General features: G+C 41.7%; 1 protein-coding gene across 6 annotated transcripts in view; it reads left to right on the top strand.

Moving 5' to 3' along the window:
- Positions 1-23,899, top strand: part of PHACTR2 (phosphatase and actin regulator 2) — a 292,400-nt gene that overhangs the window by 86,879 nt on the left and 181,622 nt on the right. Inside the window, exon 1 of one of the 6 annotated variants that reach the window (XM_055135558.1) lies at positions 1,303-1,646. The exons of the other annotated variants lie outside the window; for them this stretch is intronic. Within the exon in view, the coding sequence (XP_054991533.1) occupies positions 1,634-1,646 (13 nt within the window). The 5' untranslated portion in view covers positions 1,303-1,633. Of the gene's footprint in view, positions 1-1,302; positions 1,647-23,899 lie in introns of those variants that run through there. 6 annotated transcript variants of the gene reach the window in all.

The raw sequence follows: 23,899 nt of genomic DNA on the forward strand, positions 1-23,899 counted from the left end.
TTCCAGTAGCATAAGGGAAGGCTTTAAATAAATGAACTGTTTTTCAAGTTTAACAACTCGGGGAGTGGGGGAATGCAACAAGAAAACCTGCTTTTGGGGGGCAGGGGGAGGGGTCACATCTTTCTGTGTTCAGGGCTTAGTCCTAGCTCTGGGCTTTGAGATCACTCCTGGTGGGCTCAGGGGTACCATATGGGGTACTGGAATTGAACCTGAGTTGTCCACGTGCAACCAGCTATCACTCCAGCTTTGAAGAACTGCTTTTTAAAAACTCAGGAAGCGATACCTTCAGATCCTTTTTGTGCTATGTCTTCATCAGGCCAGAGGTCAGATGATTTTTACTATATCTGAGAAAATGCAGAAAATACAGAGTTGTGATGCCCACGGTTCCAAGGACATCAGGGCCCGAGAATATGGCATGCAATTTCTTCAGCCCTCTGCCCACCCCTTCGCCCTATTGTCTTTAGCAATTTGACTTGGCTTTGAAGTCATCCGGACAAGGTCAAATTAAATGACATGAAATATATATATTTTTTCTATTAGTAAACACATTTTTCTTAATCCCCAGATCTAAGTGACTTCGATGACTGTGGGTTGTACCATATGCTGTGGCATTCTTCTGACTTTTTTTTTTTTTAACAATGACTTCCTTTGTTGATGGTGACATTTAGTGAAATTCCATTGAATTTCTCTGTCTGGAGAGGTGGGCAGAAATTCCTACAGGAAGTGGAAGTAGAAGGACTGACTGTGATGCAAATGTAGCCAAGATGGAATGACAATATGAGCTTCTTCGAGTAGAAATATGTAAGGTTGCCTGTAATTTATTTTGTCATTTGGTTTGGGGGCCACACCCAGCGGGGCCCTGGGGCTACTCGCAGCACTGTGCTCAGAGAAGCCTGGGGGATAAAGTTCCAGGAGTCAAATCTGGATCTTCCACATGCAAATCCTGCATTCCAACCCTCCGTGTCATCTCCCCAGCCCCAGAGCTCCTTTGTTTTAAAAGGCTTGCTTCCTCCTCCTTGCCCTCCCTTACCCCTCACGACAACAATAACTGCAGCAACTTTAAAATTCTAAATGGAAAAGTTGCCAAGTCATGGAATGATGTCAGTGATAAAGGCTGGACCACATTTAGACTAGTCCCTAAGACAGAGTAATTTATCCTATTTTTAAAGATCCCCCACTTTTTTTTTTTTTTACCTTTTAATTTATCAGTGCCTCCTTCCTGCTCATGTTTGCTCTGGCATCTTTTGGAAATGCATTTTGCATTCTGCACTTCCTTTCTGAAATGTGCAATACACTCAACCTTGCAGTGGTTTCTTCTTCTTCTTCCTCTTCTTCTTCTTCTTTTTTTTTTCCTCCTTTGCTGAGAACAGAGGTGAAAAACCCCAGTGGATTCAAGTATCCACTTGATAGGCTCAGTCTCTCTTAATCAGCCTGTAATGGAGCTAATGGCTGTTTGTCATCCTTGGAGATATAAATTTCCTGGCGGTGTCTCCTGCAGACAGTGCATGAAGTATGCTCTGTGTGCCAGCAAGGATTGATAATCAGCAGAAGGGCAGGGTGCTCCGTTAGCCAGGGGGAGAGCCGGGGCTTCTCGGCTGCCAGGCTACAGAACTCGCCTCACCACTCCTGAGACATGGACAATGCCGGTAGGTAAAGCCAGCATGAATTCTTCATAGCCTCTAGGCTCGTGCACAGTCTGCGTCCTTTGCTGCAAACGATTGCCTATTTGTTGGGCTTGTTCTGCACTTAAATGTTCCAGACCGGGAGACAGGGAACGTGTTAACCCTGCTGCATCGTCCCCAGCAGTGTTTGCTTTGAAGTTCAGGGATGGGGGTGTGTGTGGGGGGTTTGCAGATTACAATTTCATGTCCACCTCTGTGAAGACAAGACTGTTATTTTATTTAGGGCTGCAGGAAGTGGGCTGTTTGATCCTTTTGTGCTTAGAACCATGGGTGAGAGAAAAGCCTAGGGTTAATGAAAAAAACAAAACCAGAGAAAGGAGAGAGAGAGAGAGAGAGAGAGAGAGAGAGAGAGAGAGAGAGAGAGAGAGAGAGAGAGAGAGAGAGAGAGAGAGAGAGAGAGAGAGAACTCTTGTGAAAGGGTACAAGAGGTAGATGGAGTTAATGAGCTGAACGAAACATTTTTCCAGTGCCTGTGACGGTGTGATCGCAGAATCCCTGCATCTGATGCTGAGTCTTCATGTCAGGATGCCATGGAGTGAATGTCTCAAGAGCCTCGGTTGTGTGCGTTTCAGGGCACAGGCTTTAGTGGCCAATCATGTACCTTTCAAAACCGTATTTGTTTTCATTGCCTTCATTTGACAGCCAGAACACTATGACTAGAGGTATTCAGGTGTCAGTGAAGTGAATGGCAGAAAATGACTTCTCTAGAACTTTTTCTTGTGCCGTTGCTGTATTGAACATCTGCAGATGGAGATGAGGAGATTACTTTCTCGGCTGGTTTTTGACCCTAACTGAAGAATTCTCCCAAGCGTGTTACGGATTCTCTGTCTCCCGAAGCTCCTCTGTTCCGTTATTCAGCTGATGTCAAGTTTACAGCTCTGTCTTCCAGGACTTTGCACAGAAGTCATTTAAAACACTTGCTATGCAAGAAAGACCACCCACTTTTAGTGAAACCTATTTGCTGATGAACTGTGGCTGATTCAGTCCTTGGTGCAGGTACCACGGACGAAAGATTTTTGAAGGCTGTTTGGAGTTATTTTTTGAAAGTGCTTACCAGGAATAAAACTCTGGGACTAAAATAAGCTTAGGTTTGACATTGAAGGCAGTGAAGTAAATTGGAACAGTATACTATTCATGAGGAAAATTTCAGGGTTGTAAAGAAAACAGAGGGGGAGTGTGGTGTGTGTTTGTGTGAAATAGGAGGCATAATGTGGTGTGTGTGTGTGTGTGTGTGTGTGTGTGTGTGTGTGTGTGTGTGTAGTAGGAAAGAGGATAGATTGATCATGTATGTGTTTTGTATTATTTCCTATTTGGTAATTAAAAATGGCCCAGGGCTTCCCATAAAAGTATTTAGGTATGAAGCCGGAGTGATAATACAGTCAGTAGCCGACCCAGGTTCGATCCCTGGCATCTTCTATGTTCCCCTGAGTACCACCAGGTGTGATCCCTGTGTGCAGAGCCAGGAATAAGCCTGAGCACAAAGCTTAGAGTAATCTCTGAGCACTTCTGGGTATGGTCTCAAAGCCAAACCTACAAACTGAAAAAATAAGAAACATGTAGGTAAGATATTCCATGACAAGGCACAATTTCAAGAGCAACCAAAAGCTTCTCTAATTACAGCAGTGGAGTGAGTGAAAAATAAATAAACTTGAATTGCTAATTTAGCCTAATTTAAAACTTCTGCCACCCACAATTAATTATCCTGATGTCCTAGCAGAATTATCACTTTAATTCAAGTAAGTGCCTTTCTTAACTGACTCATTTATTTATTTAAAGGCTATTTAAGAAAAAGAAAGATATTATGATGGTGGCCTCTTCATAGGCCTTTGAAAAAATGCCAAAGGTTGTGTTTTGTTTTGTTTTTTCACTAAACTGTAACTGAGAAGGGAAAGTGTTTTAAATTTTTACTTAGGTTTTTTTAAGTATATATTTAAATGCAATGAATGAAAGATCTCAGCCCCAGCCACATTTAGGACTATTTATACATTGTGGAGTGATTTTGAAAGCAATAATATTGACTGGATTTCAAATTTTAGGTGAAATTGCAAATAATACCAATGTATACCTTAAAAGAGAATTGCGGGCCTTTGAATGATTATTTGGGTATTCCAGAAAACCCATTGTTTGCTAATGCTCACTTTTTACGGTTACATCTAGAGTGTTTGGGCCACACACTCAGGGCTTTTTTCCAGGCTGTGTGCTCAACCATCCAATCTGACAGAAGCTCAGAGGCTTGGGATATCCTATGAGGTGAAGGAACTTGAATTTGGGTCTGCCCCATGCAAGACAAGAACCTTACCAGCTCTGTTATCTCCTTGGCCCCAAGCAGTTCGTTGATGAATATGAGTAAGTGGCCTCTTACAGCAGGGAGATATAAACATCTCTCTCTCTCTCTCTCTCTCTCTCTCTCACACACACACACACACACACACACACACACACACACACACACACACACACACACCCCAATACTTTGTACTGACTATAAGGAAGATATTTAAGGTAGCACTGGTATGTGACAAAAAGAAAACCAAAATATCTTTAACTTTATACCAACAAACCCAGTTAACGTAAAAGTCTGCAAATCCCCCAGTTTAATTTAAACAAGGCAGTGACGTTGAATTTCTGCCTCAACTGTCCCAGTCCAAAATGGGTTAGCAGATCCTGTCAGTTTCAACGTGGGCCCAGAGCTCACAGTTGGTCCTTGGGTTTCTTCCAGCCAGGCCTTTATCCAGCAGCGCTTTATGGGTCAGGGTCTGGAGCACTGTTAGACAAAAATGCACCAATGAGTATACAGACACCAAATGCCTCTGATTTATTCAAATTACACTGAATGCTGCACCAGAGATATTTGTGTTTTCTGTTGTTAACAAAAAGAGTGCGGGGTGGGGGGCGGTTGCTGCCTGGGGCCCCCATTCATTAAACATGCTCTTGTGAGTTTACCTTCTCCTCAGTAGCACACCCCTTCCCCATAATTGCTGGCTTATGTATTGTCTTAAAAGCTTTTCCTGGAATAACAATAAAATATTTATCAATATTTCAATAGTGTGTGTGGAATACGTCAGGGCATTGGAGCAATCTTTAACTCCCCTTTTTCTTTCCTTTTTTAATGGCTGGTTCTTTTTTCGTCTTTCTAGTTCTCTTACCAACACCGAGGGCTGATCCTTTACATTAGTAAGTCTGTGTCAGCCACTGCAAAACCCCAGACAGAACTGGGGAAGAGGCAACGCCTCAGTCTAGCCTTCACCAAGCTATAGAACAGTAACGTGAGATTCACATCCCAATAACCATGTTTAGGAAGCAATTTCGTAGTCTACAGGGACAGAGTACTATTATTTAAAAAAAAAAAGAAAGAAAGGAAAAAAGTTCTGCAGCATTGGCTGGGCTGATCTGGGGGGTGGGCTCAGAGAAGCACATTCATTGGAGAGCAAGTGGCATGGCGAGAGCTCCTGTGTTCACCTTCTGTCCCAGGAGCCGAAAACGGATGATCTGGGAGGAGCGTTTTCTTTGTCATCTGCTAACTCAGTGGCCACTGAACAGGCAGTGTCATTCCTGTAGGTATTTTTCTCCTCTGTAGGAAGCAAGAATTGGATCCAGAGGCTTGTGGAAATTGCGCGTCTCGTGCTTTGGGTCCGATGGCCGGTTTTTGTGTCCCTGGAGAGGGTGGTGTTGGAGAAGTGTGTGCTCTGGCAGAATGGTGCTCGTGGTGTGGCCAGGGTGTATGCAGCTGTGAGTGGAGGCTGGGCAGGTGTCTCTCCTGTTCTCCATGTGTAACTGGAAATCGCCGTGGGGGGTGCAGCGGAAATGAGACGGTGGGGTGCAGTAGAGCACTCGTGGACCAGGCGACAAGAAGCGAACCCTGTCAACGCTTTTGCATTGGAGGATCTGAGGTCACTGTGCTGCACGATGGAGTGCAAGAGGAGTCTGAAGAGAAAAGCACTTCAGAATGGTTGGGTTTCAAAGACCACCCTGTTAGCCAGCAGCCTTGCTGGTGACTGGAAGGCGTACATGCGCACACTCGGAGTTCCCCACGGAGGAGGAAACGGGAGCGGGGCTGCGTGTTGCTCATGTACCTCTTTTTGTCTTGGTGTTCGGGCCATGCCTGGTGATGCTCAGGGCTGGCTCCTGCCTTTGTGCTTAGGGATCACTCCTGGTGGGTCTCAAGAAACCATGCGGGGTGCTGTGGAGCAAACCCTAGTCAGCCACATGCAAGGCAAGCGCCTTATCTGCCGTACTATCTCCTGTCTCCTTTTACATCCAATTTTAAATCTTCTTTTATGTGTTTTGAGTTTGGGGGCCACCACCTGCTTGCTCGGGGACTATATCTGGCTTCTGTACTCAGGAGTAAACCAGTTGGGAAACTGTCGTGCCTGGGACTTGAACCGGGGTCAGCCTCATGCAAAGTAAGTGCTTTACTTTTTGTACTGTCTCTTTACCCCCACCTCCTTAATTTTTTTTTTTTTTTTACATATGCCTTATTTGTTTTGGTTCAGTATACCTCACAGCAGCTAATAATTCCTTGCCCTTTTCTCCCCCTAATCTGTGGAAGATCCTATAGGAACTAAAGAAAAGAAAGCTTTCCAATGCTTCCTAGAAAAAGTCTTTCTATGTGGGAGAGAGATTAGATCAGGCTCAAAGCAAAATGCCCCTTACCACTGGAATAACTTGGGTAAAGGCTAGGCTGTTCACATAAAATGTAAGCCCAGAGAGATGGTAGGAGCATTTACCATTTGTCTTCACGCGGTGATTCCAGTTCGGTTCCCATGCTCAGCACCATTGGGAGTGCCTAAAACTGCAGCCACCAACACCCCCCCGCCGCCCCGCCCCAAAACCAAATGGAAGCATAAAGGTATTTTATTTCAAATTGGTTCAAAAATTTTAATAGAGGCAGTAGGGCAATTGCCTTGCACGCAGTCAACCCGGGTTCGATTCCCAGAATCCCATATGGTCCCCTGAGCACTGCCAGGAGTGATTCCTGAGTGCAAAGCCAGGAGTAACTCCTGAGTATCGCCGGGTGTGACCTAAAAAGCAAAAAAAGAAAAGGAATAAAAGAACTTTTCTGTAGCAGTGTAATCTTCTCTAGCAAAGCTCCTAAACAACAGAAGACAATGGTTAAAGAGAATGCCTGCTTAATGAAGATGCATTGTATGTATGAATTCATTTATTCATAAAAAGAATGATTTCTAGGACATTTAATTTTGTTTTAGAGTTATATTTGGCACAATTAACTCTTTTTTTCTACTTTCATGATATCTTGGTCTAACTATGTAGTCTTGTTAACCATGATCTTTCGATAAGGATAATACTATCCACCTACATGCATACATATATATGCATTCATTTGCATATGGATAATAGGTATTCTTACCTAGAATTGTGTATGGATTAATTAGGAAGGACCTTATTAGTTTGATATAGGGAAATGTAATATTGCTAGCACTTCTCGCAAATATACTAAAGATATAGGGACTAGAGAGATAGATAGTATAAGAGTAAATGCATTTGCTGAACATGGCAGCTGACTCTCTGATTCCTGGCACTGTGTATGATCTCCTAAGCACCACCATGAGTGATCCCTGAGCACAGAGCCAGAAGGATGCTCTGAGCACTTCTGAGTGTGACCACAGAACAGCACCACCCTAAGATAAGGTTAAAAATGAATACTACCATAGTCTCTGAAGTGTGACATAGAAAGTTATTACCAAACTTTTTAAATTACAGAAATTATGACAGAATTTTCTTTTGAATTTATTGTGAAGTCCCTTGTGCTGCCTTAGATTTTCAAGCAGTGCTCCAGAGGCCCAGAGGGACCCTCCCAGCAATTCTTGGCTGCCTGGGCTGGCTGGTGAGTGCTGGTCCCAAGGAGTTGCATGAAACCCATTGCCCCTGTGGTGGGGGTTATCCTTTCACAGTGATGTTGCTGAGGGGGTCTCCAAGCCCTCAGAAGCACTTGGAAATTCTTGGGGATCCCTGTACTATCTCTCTGTCCTTGAATTTCTTGAGTGTGGAGACACACCAGTGCCTGGGGGCCACACCCAGTGATGCTTGGTGAGAGGGGGGTGGTGAGACGGGTACCCAGGGGTCCGTATGCAAGGCATGTGCCCCACCCTTTGACCTATCTTCCTGGCCCATTTTTCCAATTTGACAGTGACTTTGCCCTCCTGAGAATAAGCTAACAGATTTCATTTAAGATTGTACAACAAAAGAAACAAAGGCAAAATGGAATATACAGAAATGAGACAAAATCCTTGTTTCTGAAGCAAAATTTGGGTGTTTTAGATCATTGAATTAAATTCCAAATGTCTTTGTTTTTCAATTTTCAATCTTAGCTCTTGTTTTTCCTAGAGAAAAGGTGATGATTTTTTTTTCTATATACAGAAGATAAACTGGGAATACTTGTCAGATGTCTTGCCTTGAATCAAGAAGAATCACTGAAAAGGATATGGAGAACCAGAAAGAATGCATTTTTTGGTGGCAGAGAAGGGAAATCAATAATCCAACAGATTCTAAGTTTTATGATATTGATACTGATTTTATTTTATTTTATTTTATTTTATTTTATTTTATTTTTGCTTTTTTGGGTCATACCCGGCAATGCACAGGGGTTACTCCTGGCTCTGTACTCAGGAATTACTCCTGACAATGCACAGGGGACCATATGGGATGCTGGGAATCGAACCTGGGTCGGCCGTGTGCAAGGCAAATGCCCTCCCCGCTGTGCTATGGCTCCAGCCCCTGATACTGATTTTAAAGGATCATAACTAATTCTTCCTCTCTCCACTACATACAGAATTGCTGAGTTTAAAAATATTAGGCAGATTTTCTTTTGGGGGGGAGAGGGTGAAAACATTTGAGCCAAACCTAATGGTGCTCAGGACTTATTCCTAACTGTATTCAGGTATCACTCCTAGGAGTGCTCAAATAGGAGTGCTCACGGGGACCATATGGGGTGCTGCAGATAAAACAGGGGCTGACCTCTTGCAAGGCAATTGTTTACCCCTACACTATCTCTGTGGCCCTAGGACAACAATATTTGGAGGGGAGTACACCCTGAGGTGTCAGAATTGTTCCTGACTCAGTGCTCAGGAGTAACCTGTGGTGGTGCTCATAAGATCATATGTGGTTCAGGAGATTCAAACTAGGGTCATTGCTGATGTGGCTGCATGCGGGACAAGTGCCTTATCTACTCCTGTTCTATATTTCTGACTTCTGAGTTTTCTAAGCCTGCTATTAGAGATATGGTAGAATTCATTGCCTGTGTTAATATTTGCCATGAATTCCCAAGGTGGAATACAGTAAGGAGGATTTTCCAGTTATATTAGCTGCAGGTTCCCCAGGAGATGCCTGTTGCAAGGTGAATAGCTCAAATTGCTGTTAAAATCCCTTTATCCTTGGGGCTGGAGTGATAGTATGATAGTATAGCAGGTAGGGCACTTGATTCCCAGCATCCCATATGGTACTCAGAGCACTGCCAGGACTGATCTGTCAGTGCAGAGCCAGGAGTAACGCCTGAGCACTGCCAAGTGTGGCCCTAAAATCAATAAAATAAAATCAAATCCCTTCTTTCCCTTTCACTTTACATTTATACCATACTCTTCCTCTCCTGAGTAATTTCCAACTCCCTATTTTTGAATATAGAAAGACAATTGTAGGGCTAAGAGACTATTCACTTGTATAAATATCATAACTAACATTTGATTATTTAGCAATTAAATATCTGCGACATCTCTATCCAGGTTCCCCATGTGCTATTTATACAGAGCCTTTGCGGGTATCACTGCTCATCAGATCACCATTAGGGGAAGTTAGGAGGAAAGGGAGCTGGAACAAAAACATCCCTGGAAATGAGTGGAATTCACTGGCATCTCTGAGGCTGAGCAAGAGGAAGGTTGCAGATTTTACTTCTCCAAATTAGCCTTCCACAGGCACCATTCGAAATTAATGAGAGTGTATTTTGTATGTAAAAAGTTAATTTAAAAATTCTGTACCTAATTAGCAAACCCATGAAACTAAATACCATCATGGGAGGAAAGAAGTAAGCTTACATTTGTGAAATGCTCATTATGTACTAGGTATCAACGGACATATTTTACATATGTTGCATCCTGGTCCTTGGAAAAATCAGTGTAGGCGAATATTGTTTCACGTGAGAATACTGAGTTTAACTTAGAGCCCACTTGGTAAGTGAGCACTTTATGCTTTTGAATCCAGCTCTTCAATACCAGCCATTCAACCCAACCTTGTTCAAGTCATCCTGTGGCTTTGAGAACTGGGAACGAGGGGCGCTCTTTTTATTTTCCATAGCTAAGCACTGTGCCTGGCTCTGGTAATTATGAAATAACTGTTTTCAAATTGAATTAAGTATGCCACTTAATTCACAGCAATTATCCAAAAGGAAATTAATTTTTATATATCAATGTCAAAGATGATCTTATCACAAAGCTGAAGTGTCTATGAGACAGAAGTCAGTCCATGGGTAAAGAAAAGAGAACTGTGAAGTGTTTTCACGTTAACGCTGATTCGTTTATGACAATTGGTAAAATAGAATGTTTCTGAATAATTTTACCTCTGAAATTTGTTATCACTACATAAAAGTGACTCAAATATTTCATTTGAAAAATGTCATATTTTTAGGATAAATTAAGAGAAATAATGGGGAGGAGACCTAATGGAATTTTTAAGTGACATTGAAATAAATGCACACACTTTTTTGGAGTATGGGAGGATTTCACTCTCATTTTCCTGCAGAGAGATGTTGATTGGGAGGTAGGTCACAGAATAGTGGTTACTTTATTTCTTCCACCTCACCTGTGCTTGACTAACTCTTCTATCAGTAACTGGTTCTATTTCACATAAGTCATGGTCACAGGACTGAAACCAAGATCTTTTAACTCTCCTAATGAGTTCTACTGATCCATCCATATATTTGTGTTTGGGGGGACAATTTTGGGGGCCACACCCAGTGGTACTCTAGGGCTACTCTTGGATGTGTGCTCAGGGGTTATTCCTGATAGAGCTTGTGGGGCCACATGGTCCCAGAGATCAAACCACTGTCAGCTACATGTAAGGCAAGTACTTAACTTCCAATACTACCTCTCCAAGCTCATACCTCTTTTTAATACCTCTTTTACTCACTGCTTCAAGATTTGAAAAATGTGCTAGGTATAATTTTCTATTTTTAAAAAATTTGATGCATAGATCAAGAGAAGCCACATCTTCAAAAAGAGGTTAGCTGGTTTCCTACTATCTGATATACAGTATCTATAGATTTTTCTCCCTTGGTGCCTAGGATCAAATCCAGGACCTCAAACCTGCAAAGCAAGTGCTTTATTACCAAGTTACATCCCTAGATCTTAAAGTGACTCTGAACAAGTCTTTTCTAGATTTCCAGCTATTTGTCCAATAACCAACTACCTATACCACCAATCCCAAATTTCATTTTCACTATCTTCACCTAAATTAACTTCCAAATATACCAGGGAGGATTGTTTGTTTGCTTAGGGGCCCATCCAGCAGTGTTAAAACTTACTCCTGGTTTTATGCTCAGGAATCACTTCTGATGATGCTCTGGGACCTTCATGCAGTACCAGAGATTGAACCTAGGTCAGCCACATGTAATGCAAGCACCTTACCCACTGAACTCCCTCTCCAGCCCAATTTTTAAATATTGAATATTTTCATTCTATAGAGCTACTAAATTCATTTCACATTTCCTTTTGTACTCCAGAAACACAATTTCCTTTCTTAGACTGAATATTTTAATTTCAGCACGGATTTCACATCCTAACAGGTGTGAAGTTCAAATGCTGGCATTCGTTGCTATTATTAATTGAGTGTTCAGGACTTACTTTTCCTGTTGCCAGTTATTTCCCATGTATTGGCAGAATGTCTTCTGTTTCTATCAGTTTTACTTTCCTTATTTTTCAGTCCATATACTCAACACACATGTATGTCCCACACTCTTGTGTTCATTCTTATGATCCCTCCTGCCTAAAATACCATTAACCCCGTCATCAGCCAGCATCTCCCATTCCTTCATCCTGGCTGAGTTCCTGGTAGCCACTCTGCGTCAGGCACTGGGCTAGTGAAAGTAGAAGTTTGATTTCCAGCATCCCATATGGTCCCCCAAATACCACCAGGAGTAATTTCTGAGGACAGAGTAAGGAGTAACCTCTTGAATCAACATCTGGGTATGATTCAAAGGCAGGTAGGCAGACAGACAGACACAGACACAGACACAGACACAGACACACACACACACACACACACACACACACACACACAATTCAGGGTTTTTTTTGTGTGTGTCCTGAGCGGAATTACCTACTCTTTGGGTACAGAATGAGAGCAAAGTGGACAGTCCTTTAGAATAGGTCATCAAGGAGGTCTTATTGATCAAAAGGGCCTAATGTGATCTTAGTAGTAGACTGAGATTGATCCTGCATTTCGGTCATTCCTCCTCAATATTAAGCATCGTGAAGGAACCAAATTCACAACAGCTGTCTATTGTGTCCTTCACAGAGTAAGAGTGTGGAGTTCAACCCCAGACACCTATTAGAACTACCTGGAGATATGTAAAATCTCCCCAGCAAGGGATGCGCATGCATCTATGTGCTGTGTCCCACCCCGGAACCTTGTTATCATGTTGGTGTGCCTGATGTAAAAAGTAAATAGATGTAAAAATATCTTGCTCTAAGACTGGAGAGATAGTACAATGGGTAGGTGCTTGGGTTTGATCTCTGGTATCCCATAGGGTTCCCCATGGACCACCAGGAGTGATTCCTGAGTGCAGAGCCAGAAATAATGCCTGAGCATTTCTGGGTGTGGTCCAAAAATTAAAAACAAAAAATGCCTCAAACATCCCCACTCCTACCCCCAGTCTCTGGGTCTCACCCTGGAGTGGGATCACAGCATCAGGATCTGTTTATAAGCTCCCCAGTTATCCTAACATGCAACCCAGCAGAGAATCCCTGTTACAGATACTCAAAAAAAACCTTGCCTAATGGAAGGAAGCAGTCAGCCCTCTCCCCTCCTCCCCCGTCTTCTGCACCCTCGAGAACGGGCTGGTCTACTTGAACATTTGTGTCAGCGAATTGTCAGCCTCCAGGTAGAATTCCAGGCTATGAGAGTGAATGAGATCCCCAAGGAAATTATTGAAAGAAAAGAATAGAGGCAAAATTATGCTTTTAGATGACATATTGGGTAGGAACCAAAAGAGTAGATGAACCGATGAAAGAAGGCAGCTATGAAGAGATTTAGTTTCCTAAATCTTTAAACAAGAAAGTGATTTTCTCCTTTGGTGTCACTCAAACACATCAAACATCAACTGAATATTTAAAATATCAACATCGAAAACTGTTTCAGGTGAGACGTTACATGTGAGTTTTAACTAATGAGAGATGCCTAACATCCCTAGCCTTTTGTAAAATGGGAAATGTGCAATGTTAGATCCCAAATAGCACTTCTATGATTTAATCATTGCTAACTGTGTTATCTGTGCCGAGTGGCTGGGTCAAAGCCACTATTAGACACCGATGCTATATTTGTTGTATCCATGTGACTCACCACAAGTGCCCTGCTTTTCAGTGATGAAAAAAATAGGTCCTGTTCCTCATTATACTTCCTTACTCCAAACACACACAGAGCATGCATATATGTGTGCTTGCATTCACACTTCTATTTGGATGAATTTCAGGTCATTCTGAACTGACAGCTAATTGAAGTATTAAAGAATAGGAATCATGTGAGAATTTGTCTTTCTGACAGTATTGTTAACAAGTGCATTTTAAAAAGTACTAAGTTTCATGCGTATGTAAAAGAAAACAAAACTCAGTGCAATCATCTTTTCTAATGTTTGAATTAACTCCATCTGTGGTTTTGAAGCTCTTCTTAAATATGTGACAGAGGATTTTTCACAAATTAAGCTTCACAAATAAAGTGGATAGAGCTCACGACGATTATAAGGAGGTTTGAAGGGAACCTTCTTCCTATACTTGTAATAAAGCTTCTTTGACAAATCCAGTTTCCACTGCTTTGTGGGTTAGTTATATAATTGACCATTGCCAATATGCAAGCGGGTTATTTTCAGAAGCATAAAGATCTCATACCATTTAGAAAAATGCTCTGACGCATCCTACTGGATGCCTGTAAACAAAGATGCATCTCGCCTGGAGACTGCTACCTGGGGTGATAGTGAATTCTGTATTTTCCACTTCCACTTCCTGGGGAGTCTGCTTGCTATGTTTCTTGCCATTCATTGGGACTTGCTTACAACTTTATCGCCCATCTGGCCTTTAAAGAGACAAACAAACACACAAGGACTGTTCAAGCTTTAGGGTTGCCTGGGAAGCCATGGGGAAGACCCCAGGCTGCCCATCTATTCAATACAATATTGTTCCCTCCTCTTTGTTTCCAACATGAGAGCCACTCAGAGGCTGAGATACCTCAGCAGTCACCCTTAACATATAACGTTGTGACAATCTCCTATTCTCTTCTTTGCCTATGTTGTTCTTTCTCTCTAAAGAGAGAACTGTTTTATTCTGTTCTTTTCCAGGCACACATTTGCTTCCCCGAAAGTATTCTATTCTTACCTGGGGGTAAGAATATGCCCCCTTATCTAACCTTGTTTAACCCAGGGCATTGTCTAGGCCTTGGAGTTTTTGATAAAGGGACTCACAAATTAGGGAATTTTCAATCAGGGCACAAAAGGAAAGATCGCCAGTCCTGACTTTTGAGAATGGTCAGTGTGGTGGGCATGACAAGTGAAAATGCTGTAGGTTTCCAGGGCCAGGTTGTGGCGTTTATAGCCCCCTTCGTGCCTGCCTCTGAGACTTATGGAACAGATGTCAATAAGTGCAGCCAATTCTTAGCTCAAACAATAAGCATTTTACAACATTCATTAACCTTTGGGTCACTTCTCGAATTAAGGAAGTTCAAAGACATGTGTTTAAATAACTGTGTGAGTATGACTTTAGTTGACAAAAGCCAGAGAGTTGAAAACAAAAACCGACTTGGTCTGTAAAATCCAGAGTTTGTGGAAAACCAGAAGCCCTTTAGCTTACAAGCACCACCATTAACTTTGAAATTTCCTGGCTTGTGTCTGCTTTTGCCACAACCCTAACTTTCTATAAACAAAGGTGTCTCTCATCCTAACAGACATGAGCTTTTCCCCCCCACAGTTTCAGGGAAGGTTTTTGAAGGAGCCTTAAGACTACAAGAACTCCTAATGTACTTTTGGTTGCCTGGGTTATTTTAAGACAGAATCAAGTCCCACAAAACTATGTTGTAAATTCCGGGCTGGAAACAAGTGATTTCTTTTTAAGGAAAACCATACGTTCTTCAATAATATTCGTTTTAATCTTAAAAAAAAAAACACTTACACACTTAGCTTGTGTCTCACAATTCTCTATTGAATTATAGAGGATCAGTTTTAAAGGATCAGTTCTGTTGCAGATAAAAACTAAGACCAATACGTGTTTGTGTGTTTCTATTTCAGAGCCTCATGAACACCTTAACGGCACATGGAAAACATTTTACTGACATAGAGAATGCATGTCTGGTTGAATGTGTTTTTGGCTATTTGCCCATTCATAGATATGGGCCATGCAAAATCTGAATTCCTTTGACATTTTTGCCTTGTTTTTGGGCTATTCCCATACCCGTACCATAGATGATCCCAAGAATTGAACTGGGATCAGCTGCCTGTAAGGAAAATGCCTTATCCCCTTTACTATCTTTCTGACCTATGCATAAGAAAGAGCCAAACACAGCTTATTCTTTGGAAAATTGCATGAAACAATAAATCCAGCGAAATGTGTTCCGTTTGACCTGGCCACAAAGGCTCTCGCAGAGAACAGTCAAATAGCTTTTGTCAAAGTCTCCATGAAACACAACTTCCCTCCTCCTTCATCTCCAACTTATTCATACTACGATATGCAATAAGGGGATCAATATTTGGGAATCAGCTTTCAAGGCCAGACAAGACTCATGATTATGGGGCCAAGAATATGAAGGACCTATGGCGGGTGGGGAGCAGTTGAGAGGAGTCACTATACAAATCCCCGGGGAAAAAATGAGAGCAGGAGCATTAGGGAAATCCATTTCTTTCCCCATGGAGACTGAGTATGGAAGTCCAAGTCCAGAGGTAGGTACTGGAGCAGTGGTCAGGGAATTTGGACAAATGAGAGACCAAAGTAGATGGTATAGTTTATGAGACAGATGACAAGACATTGGAGATGTGCAGGGTTTTATTCTGGCTGATTTGGTTTAGTGGGAGCTGGTAATAAATAAGACCAAGGAGCTCAGATATATGACATTTCATGTACTCTAAGCCCTCCGAGGTCCCCTCAATGCAAAGGTGGCTTCTTGCTTTCATTCCAGCCCCCCTCTCTGGAGAAGCACAGGAATCCGAAATTTACAGCTGTTGTCCTGCTCAGCCACCAACTCTATAGTTCAGTTGATATTTTGCAAGAGAATTCTCTTTAAGTTGCAACTGACTTTTGTCAACTTTACCTGCCCTCTCCATAAGAATATATTCTCCCATGGGCACTGGTGAAGGGATGGGTTATCAAACTCTGTAAGGGAGAAACATGAGCACAAAAATGTATAAATCTGTAACTGTACCCTCACGTTGACTCACTAATTAAAAATAAACTATAAAAAAAAAAAAAAAAAAAAGAATATATTCTCCCATTTAGAAGTGCTCAGTTGTCAAAGTCAAAAGAGGAGAATGAAGTTCCTGGCTTCAGACCTAGGGGGATCTTGCAAAAGCATAGCTGGAAAGTTATGAATTTTCAGTATTCACAAATGGTAGCTCATTTTCTCTTCACACTGCCTCCCCGGTGCCTTTGAGGCCCCACATTCAGTCTCCGGTGGTTTTTCTGGGTCTTAGAAGATGCTTCCAAACTGGCATTGTCCTATTTTGCTCTCGCAGTTCACTTACTCCTTGTATCTTGCATTTCTTCCTTTTCATGCGTTTTTTTTCTCTTATCATCGGAGGAGTCAGATAATACTCTACGTTATTATCCTCTGACCCAAAATAATAGCACACAGATCCCAAGAAAGAGCCCTCATAGTTTTTCTGTGATTCACCCATATGGCTGAAACTCATGAATATTTTACATTGATTTCGATAAAGTCACAATGCAATCTGTTTTTCAGTTCCTAACATAATTAAGGAACATAGCCAGGTAACATCTTTTAAAGATACTCCATCATCCCATTTGAAGATCCTCAGGATGAACTCACAATTCAGGATCTCACCTGAGACACTTGTCTAACTGTGTCTCAACAATGTCCTCCTGGCTCTGGCCCCACATCCTAGGCCCCAGTTCCAGCTCTTCTTCTCATCTCCAGTACTATTTTCTGCTTTGCCACAAGCTCATCTTATGCACTGTTCCTTCCCCAGTGCTATGTGGTAAATCCCTGTTTGTTCTACAGGACATGTGGCTCATGGGTCACCATCAGGAGACCCATCGTTACTACAGTGCATGACCTATCATTCCTGCACTCAACGTGGATTCCAAGAGCGGACTGTGGAGTCGATCCCTTTGGTTTCCATAGAGTCTAGAACACAGCGGGCCCACTGCAGGCTGGCCAGCTTGAGACAACAATGTAGCCTCCATCTGTAGGATGTTCTAGATAGCACACAGGGTATTTATGAATTTTTATAATAGTTTCTTTTTTAAGTATAAGAGAAAAGGTTAGTTTAAGGGACATGTGGACAGATGATACAAGAATGCAAAAAGACACTTGCCTGATTGATGAGCTTGGTAAAATCCTTACAGAGCAGGAAATCATCCTTGTGAATCTTGATTTTTTTTTTTCCTCCTTGTTTTACTGCCATGGAACTGAATTTAGAAGTTTGGTTTTTTTTGGTGGTGATGGTGGGAGGTGTGGGTTGCCTTGCTATGGGTGTCTTGGAGGCCCAGGGTCTCCTCCCAGTGATTCTTGGACTATTAGATACACATGATTCAATGCGGTGGTCCCAGAATCTGGTGCTTATGGGAACCAGAACTTCTGGGGATTACCCAGCCATTCTAGCAGTGCTTTGCAGCCTTTAACTCCACACCTGGAGATATTCAGGGTACCTGTGCTTTCAGGGTTGGGATGGTATTGACCTATGGAAGGCATGAGCCTTAACCTCTCCAACACCCGAAATTTATCATTTTGGGGAGGGGCTTGGGGGGTCACACCTGGCTATGCTCAGAGGCTACTCCTGGCTCTACACTCAGGAATTACTTCTGGTGGTGCTTGGGGGACTCTATGGGATCAGCTGTGTGCAAAGCAAATGCTCTACCTCTGTACTATTGCATCAGCCCCTGAATTTATCATTTTAAGATGTCTATTTTTGTGAGTATTCCTTGTGGAACAAGATAGAACTTGTAATAATAATTATAGTAACAAGTATATAGAATTTGAGATCTCCTGAAGAAAGAAGTGCCATAGATCTAAGAACAAATTTTTTTTCTCAAGGAGAATTTGATCAAGGAAATGAGGCAAGTGAAATTTAGCCCTGAGGAGTAGTGGAAAGAACAGTCTTCTACCTAAAAAAGAGCTCAGTCTACTGATACTTATAAACATTTTCTTTGAACTTTTCCTGTAACCTCCCCTAGTAAGAGAGACTTTTTCTCAAAATACCTAAAATGGGTCACTATGCTTAGATTATTCTTTGGTCTTAGTATGTGGATAAGGGACAAGGTTAGGAAGAAGCTTAGTTGTAATATCCAGATGAGAGATAAATAGTTCTGAACTATTGTTTAAGTTAACATGATTATAGCATGTCATTTTGGTTTCATATTTAATAAAAATGTACATTTGTGAGCAATATATAAAATCTGGAAGGAATATATCCCAAGCTATTAACATCTCTCAATTTCTGAGGAACAAAGGGGTGGAATTTATATTTTACTTTTATACTTCTCTATTTTGTTTGAGGTTTAGTTGATTTTATACTCAGTGTGTAAGGCTTTTAGAAATATTTTAAAAGCCAATAAATTCTGCTGTAATCAATTAATGGGAAAGCAGACATATTTTACTGTTTACCAGAAGGGAATTCTCTCTTTTCCTGCAAGAAATCCCTACACATTACAGACTGGGTCCATCTCAAATATGAATTACATGGGTCTTAACCCCAGGATAGCTCAGGGTGAGAGTTTGAAGATCCTGCCTACTATGAAGCCACTTCACAGTTGCCCCAGAGAAGCTGTAATTGCATTTGTTTTACTTATCAAATGTAGCTATGAAATCTTGTTAATTCTTAGAACGAAGACTCAGTTGTAGTGATTAATTCCCATGAAATATTATCACACCAAGAACATTTGAATGAATTTTCTTCTCTCTTCCTGTGTGGGGAGTGGATTGAGGTTGAAGGGTAAATCGAGCAAGTTGGGAATAGCTCACCAATCATTTTCTGTGTTGTTGGAAGCAGTTTACTTACAGGGTGGGTTGTTGTGTTCAGATGTGTTCCACCCTGTGGATGTCGACTTAGGACATTGTATTCAAATTTCCTTTGAGGAGTGCCAAACAGGAAGTGAAGACCCCCTGAAAGGCACATGGGACCAGGCAAAGGCTTTCTGTAATGATCTCAGGCTGAAGCCGGAGAGACCTTGTGTAGCTTGGGTACAAAGGCACAGACTGGAAGGTAGAGTTGAATTTGTCCCTGACCCAGGAGTTGCATGCAGTTGTGGGCATGAGAAATGAAGAGCATAGACAGGAACCGAAAATAAGAAAAGAGAGAGAGAGAAAAACAAACAAACAAAAAGATGGTCAAAATGAATCAGGACTCAAGTAATATGACAGAAGCGGATTTAGTCCTGAAAACTCGATGTGCTGTTGTAAGAGCTTATAATTTATCTCATATTAAAAATATGGCCACATGGACCATATAGATGGTACAGGGATTAAGGCACATGGCATCCATGAAGCCCCACGCAGGTTCCATCCCTGGCACTACATGGTCACCTCTGACATTGTTGGATGCAGCAAAGTCACCTGAGTAGTTCCAGGCACTGAAGGCACAAACAACACCACATCCTCAGTCCTTCACATTGAGTCACTGGCATGGACCACAGGACCTCATGAACACCACTTGAGAGCAAAAAAGAAAAAAAGAAAATGAAAAAGTGTAGCCACATAGGCATACAATAAATAGACGGGTATAATTTTCATGTCAGATTTATATTTAAGATATATTAAAATTTTACTTGGTGACTCAGTTTAAACTGGACTGCAACCTGGACAGTTGATTTAAATAGTTGATAACTTGCTAATTAATTCTTTGTTACTTATTTATTTCAGCTTTAACTTGCATAAAAAAGATAAAGGCACGTTGCATTGACTCTTCCTGTATGTCCTATCAATGTGTTCCAAGAACTTTTCTTTCAACTGTCTGTGAATCTTGCAGTTATTAAGAATGACCCAGTGAAGTGTATTGGTTTGAATTAGTTCAGTATACTCTTTCTTCTCTCCCATAGGGACCACAGTTTTAGAACCTAATTCAGATGAGACAGAGATGGCAAGGAAGAATTGATCCTGCTAAGTAGTCTAGTAGCTGCTAAGAACACCATGATAATAAGTACATCAAGTCCCCTTTTCCCAAGGAACTCAAACAGACAATAAACAGATAAATAAATGCGTATATGTTAGAATGCCAGGAAGTGATAAGAACCAAGACTAATAATAGAAACGTGGAACAAGGGGCATAAAAGCACTGCTTGAGGTCATGTGAATTTTGTCCCTAGCGTTGGACCCTCCAAATGGCACCAGGTTACAAAATACAGGAGATTTGTCAACATAGTTTTGCAAAATCACCTTTTATCAGTTTGGTAGAGTTTCAAGATAACACTATTTTTTTTCTTATTTTGACTTGCTTGAACACTTAACATTTCACGTTGCCTCAAGTTTCAAGAAGTGGTCTGAGGTCAAAGAAAAATGCTTAGAATTTCATCTTATTTTGATGACAGTAGAATGAAGGGACATAATTACATGCATGTCCCCACCCCTGACAAACCTGCGGTGACCCAGATTTGTTTGAAATTTAGCACAAAACTGCATTGTTATTAGAGTATATTCCCATGAGATAAGAAAGGCCTGGCAGAATTGCGGTGGCAGCTTGATTACAAAAAAAATATTAAAATATTTCTTTCATCATGACAAAGACCTGTTATTTACCCTTATGGAGAACAAGTTAGCAGATGTTTGTTCTGAAAAACTTCGCTTTTAGAAACGTTTGTCTGATTATGCGATGCACACCACTCATTCCCCAAAAGAATGTATAAGCCATGCCAATTAAAGAAGGAAGGGAACAGAATTTAGTTGATTTCAGGGTTTCACACTACCAGTTTTTTTTTTTTAAAGAATCATACTGACTGGGCCTATATTCATTTCAGAAAATTGATACCACTCTAAACAAATTTAGAAATCTGATATTAGAATTATCTTCCAAACTAGACCAAAACTTTATTTATTTCGTTGTTGATTAGTTCATTCTGTCATTTGGCGAGCCTCTGTAAACATTTCTATATACTGATCTGATGGACTGATATACTGATCTGATGGATATACTGATCTGATGGAGTGATAGCACATTGGGTAGGGCATCTGCCCTGCATGTGGCCTACCCGGGTTCAATTCCTTCATCCCTCTCGGAAAGCCCAGCAAGCTACTGAGAGTATCCCGCCAGCACGGCAGAGCCTGGAAAGCTACCCGTGGCATATTCAATATTCCAAAAACAGTAACAACAAGTCTCACAATGGAGACGTTACTGGTACCCACTCGAACAAATCGATGAACAATGGGACAACGGTGCTACTGATCTGATGCTTCTTGCTCAGTGTATAGGGTGATTACTTCCCTTGCGTTTATACTGGTGTAAAGAGATAGATGAGTTAGAGATGGAACTGAAAATGCTTAGATATCTATGAAAATAGAGGGTAGAAGAAGGCTGGGAGAAAACTGCTTATTAATGGAATATGACATTTCTACTGATATGACATTTGAACTGGAGCATTTGAAGAACAAGTTCAAGACAGAAAGAAATGTGAGTTTCTGGGACCAATTTATTACTTCGTTGTTATTATTTGTAAAATAAAGGTGGCATGATTCAGTTTGATAACCTATCTTATTCTGCTGACTTGACCTAGACTAATAGTGATTAATTCCCCCCAAAATCAGCATAAGGGCTGGAAGCATAGTAAAATGCTCAGAGAACTTTACCCCAACCTGGGCTAGATTCTCCAGCACTCCATATGGTGTCCTGCGTTCCTCTAGAAGTGATCCCTGAGCACTTCTAGGTGTGATCCCAAAATGGAAAAAAAATGTGCTCACTGTATCACTATATCACTGCATCACTGTCATCGCATTGTTCGTCAGTTTACTCGTGCAGGTGCCAGTAACATCTCCATTCATCCCAGCCCTGAGGTTTTAGCAGCCTCTCCTTACTTGTTTTTCACAATGATTGGAGGTTCTTTTCAGGGTCAGGGAATGAGACCTGTTATTGCTACTGTATTTGGCATATCGAATACATCACAGGGAGCTTGCCAGGCTCTTCTGTGTGGGCGGGATACCCTCGGTAGCTTGCCAGGCTCTCCAACAGGCACATATATTTGTGTGTGTGTGTGTGTGTATGTGTGTGTGTGTTTGTATTTTTAGATGGGGGATGGTTTAGGGACCACATAGAGTGGTGCTCAGGGCTTATGACTGGTCTGTGTTTAGGGATCACTCCTGGCGGGACTCATGGGACCATATGTGGTTCCAGGGATCAAATCTTGGTCTGCCTCATGCAAGGCAAGTGCCCTACCTTCTGAACTGCTGCTCAGGTCCCTTCCCCCTTTTTCATATTTTTAATTGAAGTAAAATTCACACAATATAAACTTACCATTAATATTTTGTATGGGGCTGGATACACAGTTCAGAGTGTAGGGCACTTGCCTAACACACAGCTGACCTGGGTCTGCAAAGCCAGCAGCATAACATCCTTTCATCTGTTTCATCATTTCCCTCTGTCTTGACTCTCTTGCCTCTTAGGAACATTCTTGTGATTAGAGTGGGCTGTCCAGCTTACCCAGGATCATCACAAAAATCCTTATTCCGATCTGTAAAATCTCATACGCAGGGAGATAAGGGAACAGGTTCTAGGGATTAAGACATGAGCATCCCAAGCGGGAAGTACATGACTCAGTCTCACACAGGGTAGCTCCGATCTGAGTCAAGAATGAAAGTCTGATTCCTTCCCGGTGCCGTTCTCAATCCTCACCTGACCATATTTGTGCTGTTGAGAGTTTCGTTTCTCAAGCTCTTCTCCTTTGCTTTCTGGCCAGTTGGAAAGGACATGAAAATGTAAATGTGTAATAATTTTCTCCGACTGTAAATCCTGGAGGGAACAGATGGCCTTGTGTATTGTTTTGTCTCCTGGATCAGAAGTTGGAGCATCTTCTCAATCAATAATGAAGGTGGTTGCCATGCTTATCTTATGAAATGGAGGGAGTTTGTTTCTAGTTTTCTTAAAGATGACCACAGACAGAATAATTTTTTTCTCCAAAATATCCTTTTATGGAGGGAATGAAGAACAAACTAAAGGGAACAGGGACAGTGGTGGAAGGCTGTAAGCACGTTGGTGGTGGTGATATGTGGTAACTTTGGACATCAATGCCATAAACTTTCTCAGCAACATTACCGTGTTACCTAGGCAATAACTAAAATCAATCCCTTTTTGTTATCATCCTTTGGGCATTAATTTACATATAGACTAAACATACATATATGAAATGCATGCATATTTTCTGGGTATACATGTATTGTTACAACCCTACATTTAAGATCACCAGCTTTAGGTTGTCACAGTGTATCAATGGGCCAAGTACATGCTTTGCATGTGGGAGGCCCTGGTTCAATCCCTGGCACCGCATGGTCCCCTGAGCACTGAGTTGGATGTAACCCCTGAGCATTGACCCATTGACCCAGGTGTGACCCAATCCCCACCCACTCCCCAAGAAAAGAAATCCTGTGAATGAAGTTATTTGGCCCAAGAGCCAACATTCTCATCTTCCCTTTGTCGCAGAGATCCCCCTAACTGAAAATGCAAGCCCCGAGGAGGTGGCCGTGACCTCGCAGCCCTTCTGCTGATAGCCTGGGCTCCCGCAGGCTCCTCTCTCAGGAGGCCTGGATGACACATGCCACAGATGGCGCCTTGTACAGGTTGTTCACAGTCACAAATAACT

The sequence above is a fragment of the Sorex araneus genome, chromosome 4, assembly GCF_027595985.1.
Source record: "Sorex araneus isolate mSorAra2 chromosome 4, mSorAra2.pri, whole genome shotgun sequence".
NCBI lineage: Eukaryota > Metazoa > Chordata > Mammalia > Eulipotyphla > Soricidae > Sorex > Sorex araneus.